This window comes from Poeciliopsis prolifica, unplaced genomic scaffold (genome assembly GCF_027474105.1).
Source record: "Poeciliopsis prolifica strain line A6 unplaced genomic scaffold, Auburn_PproV2 SCAFFOLD096, whole genome shotgun sequence".
Taxonomy (NCBI): Eukaryota; Metazoa; Chordata; class Actinopteri; order Cyprinodontiformes; family Poeciliidae; genus Poeciliopsis; species Poeciliopsis prolifica.
In genome coordinates, this window is record NW_026562471.1 from 35,539 (window position 1) to 49,645 (window position 14,107).

Sequence of the window (14,107 nt, forward strand, 5' to 3'; positions counted from 1 at the left end):
ATTACGGCATGAAGAGTGTATAATTGAGGACTTTATACAGATGCACAACAGCCAGCAGGTGTGGTAAGGGTTCCAGCATGTCACTAACACCACCAAAATTTCTGGGGATGCTTCACTGGCAGAGGACCTCATTCATTTCTGTGCCCAATTTGAGGCTGAATTAGTGACCATTAATGAACAAGAGGTCTGGAGAACCCTGAGGGAAGTGAAGCCTCAGAAAGCTGATGGACCTGATGGCACTATTAGAGGAAAATCTTTAATCTAGTTCTCTGGTGGGTTTTGATATGTTTTCGGTTTCTAACACCTCTTATCACTTAACAAAAATGATTTACACTACCTATCATCTATTACGGATCTATATTAAAAATATTAGGCAAATGGAGATGCCATCCTGTGTCACTGAATGCATGTTAGCCTGACAAAAGTGTTGCATCCTAATCAATTTCTTCAAAGATCTCTTTCAGCTTGGAAAGAGTCAATAACGTTCCATCAGAGTGATCAATATAACACTGAGGGCAAAGTCACCAACAAAGTCCATTATAGATGGACATTTGACTGACATGAAACAGCACCAGGTCATTCCTGTACAGAATTTGGCATGATTGTGAAACACCCTAATATGGATTATGGATATGGAAAGAAGAAAAAAAAAAGAACTATGTTTATCTCTATATATAAAGGAATAAAGGAATGTCACACCATTGACACCCTGCACTGTTCCTCTACCAGAAGGCATTGAAGCTGAAAGGAAAAGCATGTTATTATAATTTTTAGTCACTCAGATGTGAAGGTAAAACAACATAACACAGAACAAATATGAACAGGTTTGAATATATATATAAGACCAGAAAACTACTAACAATTCATGGAGGGTTCCATCCCAAATCCAGCACCCTGAGACTGTACACGAGCCGCAAGGAAGGAGGCAGAGGACTAGTGAGTGTGAGAACCACTGTCCAGGACGAAACACCTAAGATCCATAGATACATCAGGGACAAAGCCTCAACAGACAATGTGCTCAGTGAATGTCTCAGACAACAGGGAACGGAGGTTGAGGTGCCAGAGATACCATCATGGGAGGACAAGCCCCTACATGGGATGTACCACCAGCAAATAACCCAAGTGGCTGATATCAGTAAATCCTACCAATGGCTGGAAAGAGCTGGACTCAAGGACAGCACAGAGGCCCTCATCCTGGCCGCCCAGGAACAGGCCCTAAACACCAGAGCAATAGAGGCCCAGATCTACCAAACCAGACAAGACCCAAGGTGTAGGTTGTGCAAGGAGGCCCCTGAGACAGTCCAGCACATCACAGCAGGGTGCAAGATACTGGCAGGGAAAGCGTACATGGAACGATATAACCAAGTGGCAGGCATAGTGTACAGAAACATCTGTGCAGAATATGGACTGGAAACCCCGAGATCAAAGTGGGAAACACCCCCAAAGGTGGTGGAGAACGCCAGAGCTAAGATCCTGTGGGACTTCCAAATCCAGACAGATAAAATGGTAATGGCGAACCAACCAGACATTGTCGTAGTGGATAAAAATCAGAGGAAAGCCGTTGTGGTAGATGTAGCAATACCAAGTGATTGCAACATCAGGAAAAAGGAGAAACTGGAGAAATACCAGGGCCTCAGGGAGGAACTGGAGAGGGCCTGGAAGGTGAAGACCACAGTGGTGCCTGTGGTCATCGGGGCCCTCGGGGCAGTAACCCCCAAACTGGAGCAGTGGCTACAACAGATTCCAGGAACAACATCAGACATCTCAGTCCAGAAATGTGCAGCAGTCCTTGGCACAGCCAAGATACTGCAGGACCCTCAAGCTCCCAGGCCTCTGGTAGAGGACCCGAGCTCAGAGGATAAGAACCAGGGTTCTTATCCTCTGATGAGAAGGGAATTTTATATATATATGCCTGGTCACTATGCTTTCACAGAAAGCTCAGTAGGAAGACAAACCAGAGTTACATGATTTGGAGCCCAGAGGCATTATAGAATTACACTGAACAAAAACAACCATTTCTGGTGTTTAAATTAGAATCAATTCATTCGCTCCCAATCTAAGAATTTCCTAATTTTGCTAACCCTAACCAGTAAGTTTGGTATAATGTGAAAATGACATTTGTTATTACTAGATAATGAGATAATTTTACTTATAAAGGAATAATTATACTGTGTCACGTGACTAGCTATCAATGCTAGAGATCAACATCTTGACAACAAAACATAAAACAAGAAGTGCAAGAGACATATCAAAACATTTAAATTAATAAAATTTAATGCAAATTGTGTTGTAGAAAAATCATGCAGAATAAGCCAGAAAAAGTATTCCAAAAGATGGAAATTAGAATAAATCATTTTTGGCACTTACGAGATAGCATCCACCATAGCCAGGCCCATCCTGATGGAACAAGCAGCATGGTCTCCCCTGTATTCTGGAAGTCCACAGATACAGTAATAGCAGTCTCCCAGGATCTTGATCCTCAATTGATGATATTTCTGCCAGAAATGTACACTGAGCTTAATTAAACACAGAAAGAGAATACGTACACACATACCTCTATCTGTCTGTCTCAGTGTTTGGAGAAAGACTCAGATTAAAACATACACAGGCTTTTTGACATCTTTGGAGTTTTCTCTCTACTTTCACTATTGCTATAGCTGAAGTGACATAAAAGTCTCCTTGTTTTGTGGAAAGTGTTTTCTCTATTTTCTTTTAAATGAAGGGGATGTCTTTTTATCTTCCCCAAGATTTAAATGTCTGCTGATCTGCTTTAGACATGTCTTTTCTTCTGTAAAATAAAGTCTTTTAGTTGTTCTATTAGCTTGAGTTACATTTAAGCCCAAAACATTAACATACCTGGCTGGCTTAGAGTTAAAGAAGTCTTTTAATTATAATATTTGTTTCAACAAATTTGCGAATATCCACCATACAGACTAGGCTGGAATGAGATAGATAATCTCTGATTAAGGTGGTGGTGAGGAGGCCCCTGCCTTTCCAGCGGAGGCATTCAGAGGTCTCTTTGCTGGTTCCAACGCCTGCATGAACACCTAAGAGTTGCAGGAGACTGGTCCTCAAGGACCAGGATTGTCCACCCTTGGCATAGACAAATCACTGGTCTTAAATGAGCTGCCAAGTAAAAGATATGTAGATTGGGAAGAGCCAGTCCACCTTTCTCTTTCTTTAACTGCAGGGTTCTGTACCTCACTCTAACCTTTTTTCCCTGCCAAATATACTGGGATATTAATCTAACTCTATAAAACACCAGAGATCCTGACGTTCTCTCTCCTAGATTTGCTCTCCAGGTCCACCAGCTTATCCTCCAGACTCATGTGTAACTTTAGCATCTGTGCTACCACTTCCTCCATGTTTTGGGTTTGCTCTTCTCCAGCTGCTCCTCTACTAATCCTTGTGTTCGCTTTTCATTAATAAATAAATACATAAATAAATCTACATTGATTGAAACCATGCAACCCTATTGAAATTTTAGACTGTCTGTAAAGATTACTTTTGTGTGGAATGATTGGTTATGCCAAAACAAAATTTTTCAAAAGCTACAAAAGTGATTGCTTTCTTATTGAACTCAAAGATTTATATGTGTCCTAAAAATTGCTCATATAATTTGAGTTCACATACTGTTATTAAGCACTTCACATAAAATTACTTGAGAGAGTATATTTATTGGCCCTGTATTTCTGTTAGTTGTTTTTTTCAAAATTTTCTGACTTTTCTTAGCTTTTTTGTATAATAAGAACAGTTATTTCTTTGAGTGCCTATTTGTTTTTTAATTATGTATTTCATTTCCTCCATTTTGTAAAACAAAAATGTCTGCACCTTGTAACAAAGTGTCAACACCATGTAACCTACCAACCTACATCACTTTTGGCTTTCAAGCAGATGATAATTTTATCCAAATTTTGATTATTTCCTCATTTTCATTTTGCACATTTTTATATTGACTTTCTCTTCAATTTCATTGTTTTAAAAACAATTAACTTTTATATTCTGCAATTAGATCAGGGCATGCTATATATAAAGTGTGAGAGTGACTAAAAGTTGCCTTGCTACTATAATGAAGACTGAATATGGAAGAATTAAGACAAATTAATATAAACAATATTGCATAGTGACATTCATTTTGGTAAGCCAAGCTGTTAAAATAAAGTGCATCTGTTGGGGAAATTGTATATATTTATCAGACATTTGTTCAAATATTATTTATTCTGAATTGCTTTAACTGTGTTTCTGAGTGTTTTAAGAAGGCCTCACTGAAGGGAGCAGTCGAAATGAATGTTTTCAGAAAGATTGCGGCTGCAATCAGTGTCAGAAGATGAGCGCTCGACTAGAAGTTCCCGTGCCCTTGAAACAAAGATTGTGTGAACCTGTGTAACTTGTTTTTGTTTTTCCTTACATGGACATGTATTCCAGAAGATATGCTGTGTAATTCTGAATTATGTTGCAGTTGCGACTTATTTTCCTTTCTTTGAGCTGCAACATATATGTAACCAGGGAACGCCCGAAACAAACAAAAAGAGAGGGTACAGCAGGATGTTTTTCAGAGCAGTAGGAGATTGTAACTGAAACACATCTCTGTTATTATGCGTCCTCTGCCCCTGTAATTAGAAGTTTTGCAAACCAATCAAAGAGGAGTAGGAAATATTTGATTAATTTGTGATATTATTCTGTAAGCAGAAATATAGTATGGGGGAAAATAACCACAGCAAATAAAAAAAAATCAGGCTGGCTTTTTTTTTTTTTTTTTGAGGTGCACAAAAGTGTAGTACTTTATCTCACTGTAAAAAAATTATAGTCTTAAACCGTTTTCATAAATTAAACGAAATGAATCTCCAAGCTTGTATGAGAGCAGGAAACTCACAGCAGCCAGCTTGTCAAAGCGAGCAAAGAGCTCATTGAGCAGCTTCACCAGCTCCTGGGCACTGCAAGATGACGACAGCTGGGTGAAACCCACAATGTCTGCAAACAAAATACTACATGACAACAAGACACACAAGACAGCATGTTACTACAACATGCTGCTCCAGAACACAGATCTCTAAGTACTTTTACACTTTTTTAGAATTAAAAACACGAAAACACAATGTTTAATTCTAACTTTATAAATCAAATAATGTTTATAAGTGATCCATCTTACTCATTATCACAGATATAAACAGTAAAAAAAAATCCAGTGGCTTATGGAAATCCATAAGCCACTGGAGTGATGCGTTATTGAAACTAAGAAGTACTCAGACATATGGAGCTAAAACAGTCTCAATATTCACAATATTTTTTTACACATGCAAAGAATCGGATTTATGAATGCACAAAAACAACTCAAATGCACAGAATTATTCATATGTGCACAAACAATATTTACAAATACACAGAAAGATTCATGCTTAAATTTTTGATGAAAACACAAATACATCTTGATTTACACACTAATTCTGGTCTGTGGGCTTTGCTGCATTTGTGTGTGGATTTTGAGATTCTTCTAAGTGGCTCAATTCACAAATGTCTTTTTTTTTACAGGAATGGTCAGCAAAAAGTCAGATATAGAGCTTTTGGAATGGTTAATTTGATTGGCTAATACAAGTTTCCCAAAGTGGGAAACAAGTTCATGAATCATCCTGTGTGTGGATCGTTCCGCATATTTGTGACTTGTTCTGTGCATTTGTGAATATGGAGACTGTTTTAGAGCCATATTTTGGTATCTGTTGAGAGATATTTATAGACAATATCTCTCAACAAAAGAATGTCTCATACCTCTAAATAATTTTACTCATGAAATAGCAACTGAAACTAATTACTACTCTTGGTTTGTTTCATGAATGTGGAAATAACAGCAAGGTTTAGTAAGAAATTGCAATTTGTATACCATGTATACCTCTCCATGGGCTCCAGCCTTATCATGGTGGAGGGGTTTGAGGGCCCCAATGATCCTAGGAGCTATGCTGTCTATGGCTTAATGCCCCTGGTAGGGTCACCCAAGGCAGAGAGGTCCTAGGTGAGGAACCAGACAAAGCGCAGCCCGAAGACCCCTATGATGAAGAAAAACTTTGGATCTAGTGTTCCCTCGCCTGGACGCCGGTACCGGGGCCCCACTCTGGAGCCAGGCCTGGAGGTGGGGCAAGTTGGCGAGCGCCTGGTGGCCAGACTTTAACCCATGGAGCCCGGTCGGGCTCTGCCCGAAGAGGACACATGGGTCCCCCATCCAATGGGCTCACCACCTGTAGGAGGGGCCACAGGGTTAAGGTGCAATGTGAGAAGGGTGGCAGCTGAGGGAGAGGGCATTGGCAATCCGATCCACAGTTGCAGAAGCTGGCTCTTGGGACATAGAATGTCACCTTTCTGTTGGGAAAGAGCCGGAGCTGGTGTGTGAGGTTGAGAGGTTCTGCCTAGAAATAGTCGGTCTCACCTCGATGCCTGGCTCTGGTTCTGGAACCAGCCTTCTTGAGAGGGGCTGGACGTACTTTCACTCTGGAGTTGCCCGCGGTGAGAAGCGTCGGGCAGGAGTAGGCATACTTGTTGTCCCCCATCTTAGCCTGTATGTTGGGGTTTACCCCGGTGAACGAGAGGGTAGCCTCCCTCCGCCTCGGGTGGGGGGCCGGGTTCTGACCGTTGCTTGTGCTTACGGGCCGAACAACGGTTCAGATTACCCACCCTTCTTGGAGTCCTTACTGGAGAGTGCCCCACCTGGGGACTCCCTCATTCTGCTGGGGGACTTCAACACTCACGTGGGCAATGACAGTGAAACCTGGAGCGGTGTGGTTGGGAGGAACGGCCCCCCCAATCTGAACGCGAGTGGTGTTCAGTTCTTGGACTTCTGTGCTCATCACGGATTATCCATAACGAACACCATGTTCAGGCATAAGGGTGTCCATATGTGGACTTGGCACCAGGACACCCTAGGCCGCAGTTCGATGATTGACTTTGTCATCATTTCATCGGCTCTGAGGCCGTATGTCTTGGACACTCGGATGAAGAGAGGTGTGGAGCTGTCCACTGACCACTACCTGGTGGTGAGTTGGCTCCGGTGGTGGGGAGGATGCCGGTCAGACCTGGCAGGCCCAAACGTGTTGTCAGGGCTTGCTAGGAATGTCTGGCTAAATCCTATGTGAGGCGGAGTTTTAACTCCCATCTCTGGCAGAACTTTGAACACATTAAAGGGATGTGGGAGACATTGAGTCTGAGTGGACCATGTTCCATTCCTTCATTGTCGAGGCGACTCCTTGGAACTGCGGCTGCAAGGTTGTCGACGCCTGTTGTGGCAGCAATCCTCAAACCTGTTGGTAGACACCTTCGGTGAGGGATGCTATCAGGCTGAAGAGGGAATCCTATCAGGCATTTTTGACCTGTGGGACTCTGGAAGCAGCTGATGGGTACCGGCGGACAAGGTGGCATGTGGCACGGGTGGTTGCTGAGGCAAAAACTCGGGTGTGGGAGGAGTTTGGAGAGGCCAATGAGAAAGACTTTCGCACGGCTTTGAGGTAATTCTGGTCCATCATCTGGCGTCTCAGGAGGGGAAAACAGTGCAGCACAAACACTGTTTATAGCGGGGATGGTGTGTTGCTGACCTCACTCTGGACTTTGTGGGCCGGTGAGCAGAACACTTCAAAGACCTCTTCAATCCCACCAACATGCCTTCCACTGAGGAAGCTGAGCCTGGGGACTCTGGGTTCCTCGGTGGCAGAGCCAATGAGATTCAGCCAGAGTTCCTTAAGGCTCTGGATGTTGTAGGGTTGTGTTGGCTGATGCAACTGCAAAATTGCATGGACATTGGGGTCAGTTCCCCGGGATTGGCAGACTGGGGTGGTGGACCCCCTGTTCAAAAAGGGGGTCCAGAGGGTGTGCTCCAATTACAGAGGGGTCACACTCTTAAGCCTCCCTGGCAAGGTATTCGGGGGCCCTGGAGAGGATGGTCCGTCAGATAGTCGAACCTCAGATTCAGGAAGAGTAGTGTGGTTTTCGTCCTGGTCGTGGAACACTGGATCGGCTCTATACCCTCAGCAGGGTCCTGGAGGGTGGATGGGAGTTCGCCCAACCAGTATACATGTGCTTTGTTGACTTGGAGAAGGCGTTCGACCGTGTCCCTCGGGGAGCCTTGTGGGGGGTTTTCCGGGAGCATGGGGTTACCGGGCCCTTTGATATGGGCTGTCAGGTCCCTGTATGACCAGTGTCAGAGTCTGGTCCGCACTGCTGGCAATAAGTCGGGCTCATTTCCGGTAAGAGTTGGACTCCGTTGCCAGGGCTGCCCTTTGTCACCGATTCTGTTCATTACTTTCATGAGCAGAATTTCTAGGCGCACCCAAGGTGTTGAGGGGATCTGTTTTGGTGACCTTAGGATTGCATCTCTGCTTTTTACAAATAATGTGGTCCTATTGGCTTCATCAGGACGTGATCTGCAGCTCTTGCTGGAATGGTTCACAACTGAGTGTGAAGCGGCCGGGATGGGGATCAGTGCCTCCAAATCCGCGGCTATGGTCTTGAGCCGGAAAAGGGTAGAGTGCCTTCTCCAGGTCGGGGAGGATGTCCTGCCTCAAGTGGAGGAGTTCAAGTATCTTGGGATCTTGTTCACGAATGAGGGAAGAAGGGAGCGGGAGGTCAACAGGCGGATTGGAGCAGTGTCTGCCGTGAACCGGGTGCTGCACCGGTCTGTCACGTTTAAGAGAGAACTGAGTCAAAAAGCGAAGCTCTCAATTTACCGGTCGATCTATGTTCCTATCCTCATCTATGGTCGTGACTGAAAGAACGAGATCACAGATACATGCGGCCGAAAGGGGTTTTCTCCGTAGGGTGTCTGGGCTCTTCTTTAGAGATAGGGTGAGAAGCTCTGTCATCCGGGAGGGACTCAGAGTAGAGCCGCTGTTCCTCCACATTGAGAGGAACCATTTGAGGTGTCCTGGGCATGTCCCACCAGGAGGAGGCCCGGGGAAGACCCAGGACACGCTGGAGTGACTACGTCTCTCGGCTGGCCTGGGAACGCCTTGGGGTTCCTCCGGAGGAGCTGGAAGAAGTGGCTGGGGAGAGGGAAGTATGGGCCGCCCTTCTTAAGCTGCTAACTCCGTGACCCGACCCGGGATAAGTGGAATACGATGGATGGATACCTAAATTAAAGGTTCAATCATTGAACTGACACAAGTCAGTATGTACAGTACGTCTATTCCATCAAGGGAACTGCAGTAGTTGTTAAAAATATTAACATAATAGCTATACATGAGATATTCTGTAATGCAGGACATATGGTTGGTACTGAATACATGCTGAGAAAGATTGACAAAATTTTGACTTTACTTTGTCAGCTGCCCTTGGTTTTATAAACAGAAAACACCAATAGTGTCTAGCAAGATGCTGGAAGTACTGCCAGTCAGAAGAACATGATTAGCAGATTCCATTTATTGTTTTCACTACTGCAAATAGCTTTTTACCAATTTATGTTTCTGTTGTTTTTTTTCTCTCTAGACAGAAAATGAATGCTTCATTTTTAAAAATAAACAGAATAAATTATGTGCAAACTCAAGCTTCAACTTCACCTTTTCACCTCCCCAAAATGCAATGAGTTTCACATTTTACTCTATACATCAAGTGAGACAGGCTCCTTTGCCAACTGGGATGATGGCAGAAGAGTCACCCCCAGTGTGGCCAGATGAACCTCAGTGCTACAGGCATTCAAGATGTCAAGCTACCATGGCTACATAGAAAAACTGTAAAGAAGAGGGGCAAGACCACATCTGTGATTAAATAAGGACTGATAAAATAATTGATGAGAAAAAAATATAGCCACCTTTTTTCTTTGGGCTTCAATTTATAGATATTGAGTAACTGAATTTTATTAATTTATCTGTACTAACTGGCTCCACCATTCTATGACTAGGGTTAGGGTTAGGGTTCTATCCAGATAAAATGAGTAGTAGTCACTCATTTCATTGTTTTAAGTTTCCAAACAATTTGCGAGTTCAGTTTAACTAAGTCAGTAACATTTCGTCAAGACTGCTCAGTCTATGAGATTCTCAAAAGAAAAAAGTGCAAATGATTCTGTTATGATTTGAGTTTTTCTATGTGTTTATTTTGGTTATCTGTCTTTTGAGTCTCCGTGTTGTCCTGTCTACCCCTTGATTGTTCCCAGGTTTGTCTCTTTCTGTGATTACCTTCTGTGTATTTAATACCACCTGTGTCTCTGTGTCTTTATCGTCCCAGTCTGTCTTGCTGTCCATCTCCACTGCGTCCTGCCTCACCACCTCACACCACAACTTTATGACAGATTCCCATAGAGGTACATCTTTAGTCTAATAGAAAAACTTTGTAAAAATAATTTTTAACTTCTTCACCTTGTAGTTTTGAAAAGATTTTTTGTGGAAAATCTATCACTATATTAATTATATTCCACTATGTCAGAGGAGATGAAATGTGCAGAACATTTTACATTCACAGTAAATAGGCTTCATTTTTCTGAGAGCTACAGATACTTGCTTATGAAGATGTAGCCACACTAAGAGATTTTTTTGCTTGTTTGTTTGAAATATGACACCAACGTTGTAATAAAATACAGCTGTAATTTTATGAGATTTCTACACCACATTTATGATAAAATGGGAAATACTGAGGGTCTTGCGAGGTTATAGTTGGATTGGTTTTACATATAAGGACATTCCTAATCTTTTCACACAACAGAATAAAATTGTCAGCCACAAGACTTTGAAACGATTGTTTAAACTTTTTATTTCAAAGAAACACACTTGCTCAGCTGGTCACATTGGATCTTGATAACTATCAAAGCTTTTTTCTTATTAAAATTGAATTTTTTGTCATCTTTTGACTTTGGTGACTTTGTAGTATATTATCTATTCTCGTAACATGACTTTGTTCTCGTAATATAATGACTTTATTCTTGTAGTTAAAGTATTATTAGTCTGGCCCTAAAACTCCACCATACTTGCTTTACTAACCTCTGCCATGGTTTTTCTTTACAATGTCACAAACTTCTCCATCTTTTCTCCATGGCAGTGGATGTTTCAAAACATCTGCACCAGTATTTCAGCGTCTTCTACGGGCTTGAACAGGCAGCCTGTTGACTGATTTGAACACTGCTTCCACCTTGTGACTGGAAGCTTGTTTATCAGTCAAGCATGAGAAAATAGGACAACTATAAAGTCCGGCTTCTGGCACCCATAGTCATGATGCTCACTGCTCATCCCCCTCAGCCCGCTGCCCCAGGGGGCGCACCCCACTATTTGAGAAGTACTGCTTTAGACAGACTTACCGCAACATACAGCCAAGTTACCTGACATTTTCATGCCTGTACATGTACATGGTGTTGAACTGTTGCATCTCTTTTTGACTAGGCTCCTTCTTCATATCCTGAAGCATCTCATCAGCTATATGCTTGGGAAGAATGGAGAGCAGGAGACGTTCCTGTAATGGTTAAATACACAGAGCACATGACAATAAATCACAGACATGAACTAGACTTGTGACTGAATGCATACTTTGATTTATTTCGACTTTCCATTCTTTCTTTTTATTCTCTACACACTCTATAAACTGTAAAAAGCACAATAAACTTGAAAAAAAACTATGTTCCAGGATCCAGGCTCGATTACCAATTTTCAAGTTTCTTTAGAATTTGCTTTTTACATCACTGTTTATTTTAGTCCTCAGCCTAGATTTCTGCCTTTAAACATAGTTTTTGTTCTGTGTGTGTAGTTTCATCTTAGTATTTAGTTTGTATTTTTACTGCAGTTATATTTCCTGGTTAATATTTTCTCCTCCTGTGTCAGTAACCCCTCCCTCACTCTACCTGTCTGGTCTCCACCCTCAGCTGCAGCCTGTTCCCAGTAAGCCACCACAATTCCGTCCAGTAATCATGCTCCCAGTTTATAAGCTCTTCACTTTCTGTTTTCCAACTTCTGAAGAAATGTCTTTTTATGGACCTGACTTTTTCAAATTCATGGATGGAATGAATCAACAAGTTATCAAAGCTACTTCTTTTCTTAGTGCTCACAAAGCAGACTTTACTTCTTCAAAACCACCTGGCTCTGATCACCCAGAGCTCTCACCACTCTGCGTATCAAAGGTCTGAGATTTCAGACAGTAGCTTTACACCTGTTGTTTTCCAGAATAGGCCATTTTAACTCTTGAATATTTGAGAATTGAGGCAAAAACCCATTCCCCAACTCTGATGCTAACTTTGTACAACAGCTCAACAAATGTGTAAAATGTCTTCATTGACTTTAATGAGCTTTTTTTAATCTTATATATGCATTGATAGTGACCATTTAACAATTGTGGGAGATTTCAACGTCCATGTTGACAAGACTAACCCTTAGCAAAAAAGCTGTGTGATATACTTGAAAATGTTGGTCTAATTGAGCTTGTTAAATAAACACAATTGAGGTCTCTGAAGTAGATTTTTCTTTAAAGAGAAAATCTATCATTTGCATCATACAGTAACATAGTCAATATGTTTTCTCGTGCAGCTGCAGAGGGTGTACTAACTAATTGAACAAGATGTGTCTGTTGAAGTTTCCCAGACGGGTTATCTGGGAACTTGCTGTTTTTCCGAGGTCTTCCCTGCATGGAGATGGAGTGTTTAGTTTTCGAATCCCGTAGACATGATAGTGAATGAGTGTGTAAGGTTGAACTGTTCCGTCTGTTTTCCTTTGTTTCTAAACCTAGGACCATTCTTTTTCAATACCTTATGCTCCCGCTGGCTCGGGTTGTAACAGGAAATAGGATTCATTACCATAAATACACAGATGACACACAGCTCTACATTCCAATGTCACAAAGAGACTCTGAACTCAGCCAGATACTTAGAATAGATAAATGTGTGGATGTTCTATAACATTCTCCTGCTGAATAGAAACAAAACTGGTTATTATTAGAGGTTATTATCTTTGGACCTAAAGAGAAAAGATGTAGAGTCAACACACAATTTCAGAAACCAGAGATCAGGCCTGAAACCTGGGAGTCATGATGGACTCGGACTTGAACCTTCAGAGCCACATAAAGACAGTTACAAAGTCGGCCTTCTATCACCTGAAGAACATCTCCAGGATTAGAGGACTAATGTCTCAGCCAGATCTAGAGAAACTCATCCATGCGTTTATCTTTAGTCGCATTGATTATTGTAACAGCGTCTTCACAGGCCTGTCCAACAAATCAATCCTCCAGCTGATCCAGAAGCTGCTGCTCCTGTTCTCACTAAAACCAGGAAGATAGAGACATAACAGCAGTTTTAAAGTCCCTCCACTGGCTCCCTGTAGCTCAAAGAATAGATTTTAAAATACTGTTGTTAGTTTATAAATCACTGAACGGTTTAGCACCACAATACATCAAAGATCTGCTGTTGTTGTATCAACCTTCCAGACTCTCAGGTTCTGGTTTCTGATCTGCATGTAATGTTTCAGTTGTTGACTGTGTGTTTCTATGACTTTGTATTTTTATGACATAAAGCACTTTAAATGCTTTATTGCTGAAATGTGCTATACAAATACAACTGAATCTCTTTTTGATTTGAATGTCCCACTTATTACAGCAAAGTATTTACGATAGACCCCTGGCAGAGTGACGTCATGTGGACAAGATCCCGCCCCAACGCCCTCTTACAGGGCAAAAAGCTCCTTGCTAAAGATGACTAGCATTGTTTTAGCTGTTAAGTTTTCAGTATAACTCACTAAATCGTAAGTGTAAGCAGTGCTTTGCTACTAATTGTCAACACTATGATAACAAGATAACTAGGTTAGAGAAAAGTTTTAATTAAGAAAAAATAGCAAGGAGAGGAAAGTAATGGGAAACCAAAACATGTAGATCTGTTGTGGAATTGTGTGTGTTTCGTTTCAGTTACAAAACAAAAAAAGGCGACCCACACACAAACTCTGACAGATTTTGTCAGTTTTGTCAAACATCTGCTCTACGGATCTACTCATCAGTAGAGCAGATGTTTAAATGAGCTTTTTTGCCCCTTTATTTAACCAGCGAAAGCCCGTTGAGATCCGGATCTTATTTTCAAGAGGGCCATCGGCAGAGTTAATCATTTAGTTAGATTAGTTAATAGTAGCTAACTAGATAATAGATAATATACCTGAAATATTACTTATTAATGATCGCA

The 14,107-nt window shown here is 41.8% G+C and overlaps 1 protein-coding gene across 4 annotated transcripts in view; it reads right to left on the minus strand.

The window, feature by feature from the left end:
* adcy3a (adenylate cyclase 3a) overlaps window positions 1-14,107 on the minus strand; it is a 46,328-nt gene that overhangs the window by 27,200 nt on the left and 5,021 nt on the right. For 3 of the 4 annotated variants that reach the window (XM_055023128.1, XM_055023126.1, XM_055023125.1), the window contains 3 exons: window positions 11,279-11,409; window positions 4,874-4,985; window positions 2,368-2,495 (listed from right to left, as the gene is read on the minus strand). In XM_055023128.1, coding sequence (XP_054879103.1) covers window positions 2,368-2,495; window positions 4,874-4,985; window positions 11,279-11,409 — 371 coding nt within the window. The remainder of the gene's footprint in view (window positions 1-2,367; window positions 2,496-4,873; window positions 4,986-11,278; window positions 11,410-14,107) is intronic. The other variant, XM_055023127.1, reaches the window with a different exon arrangement.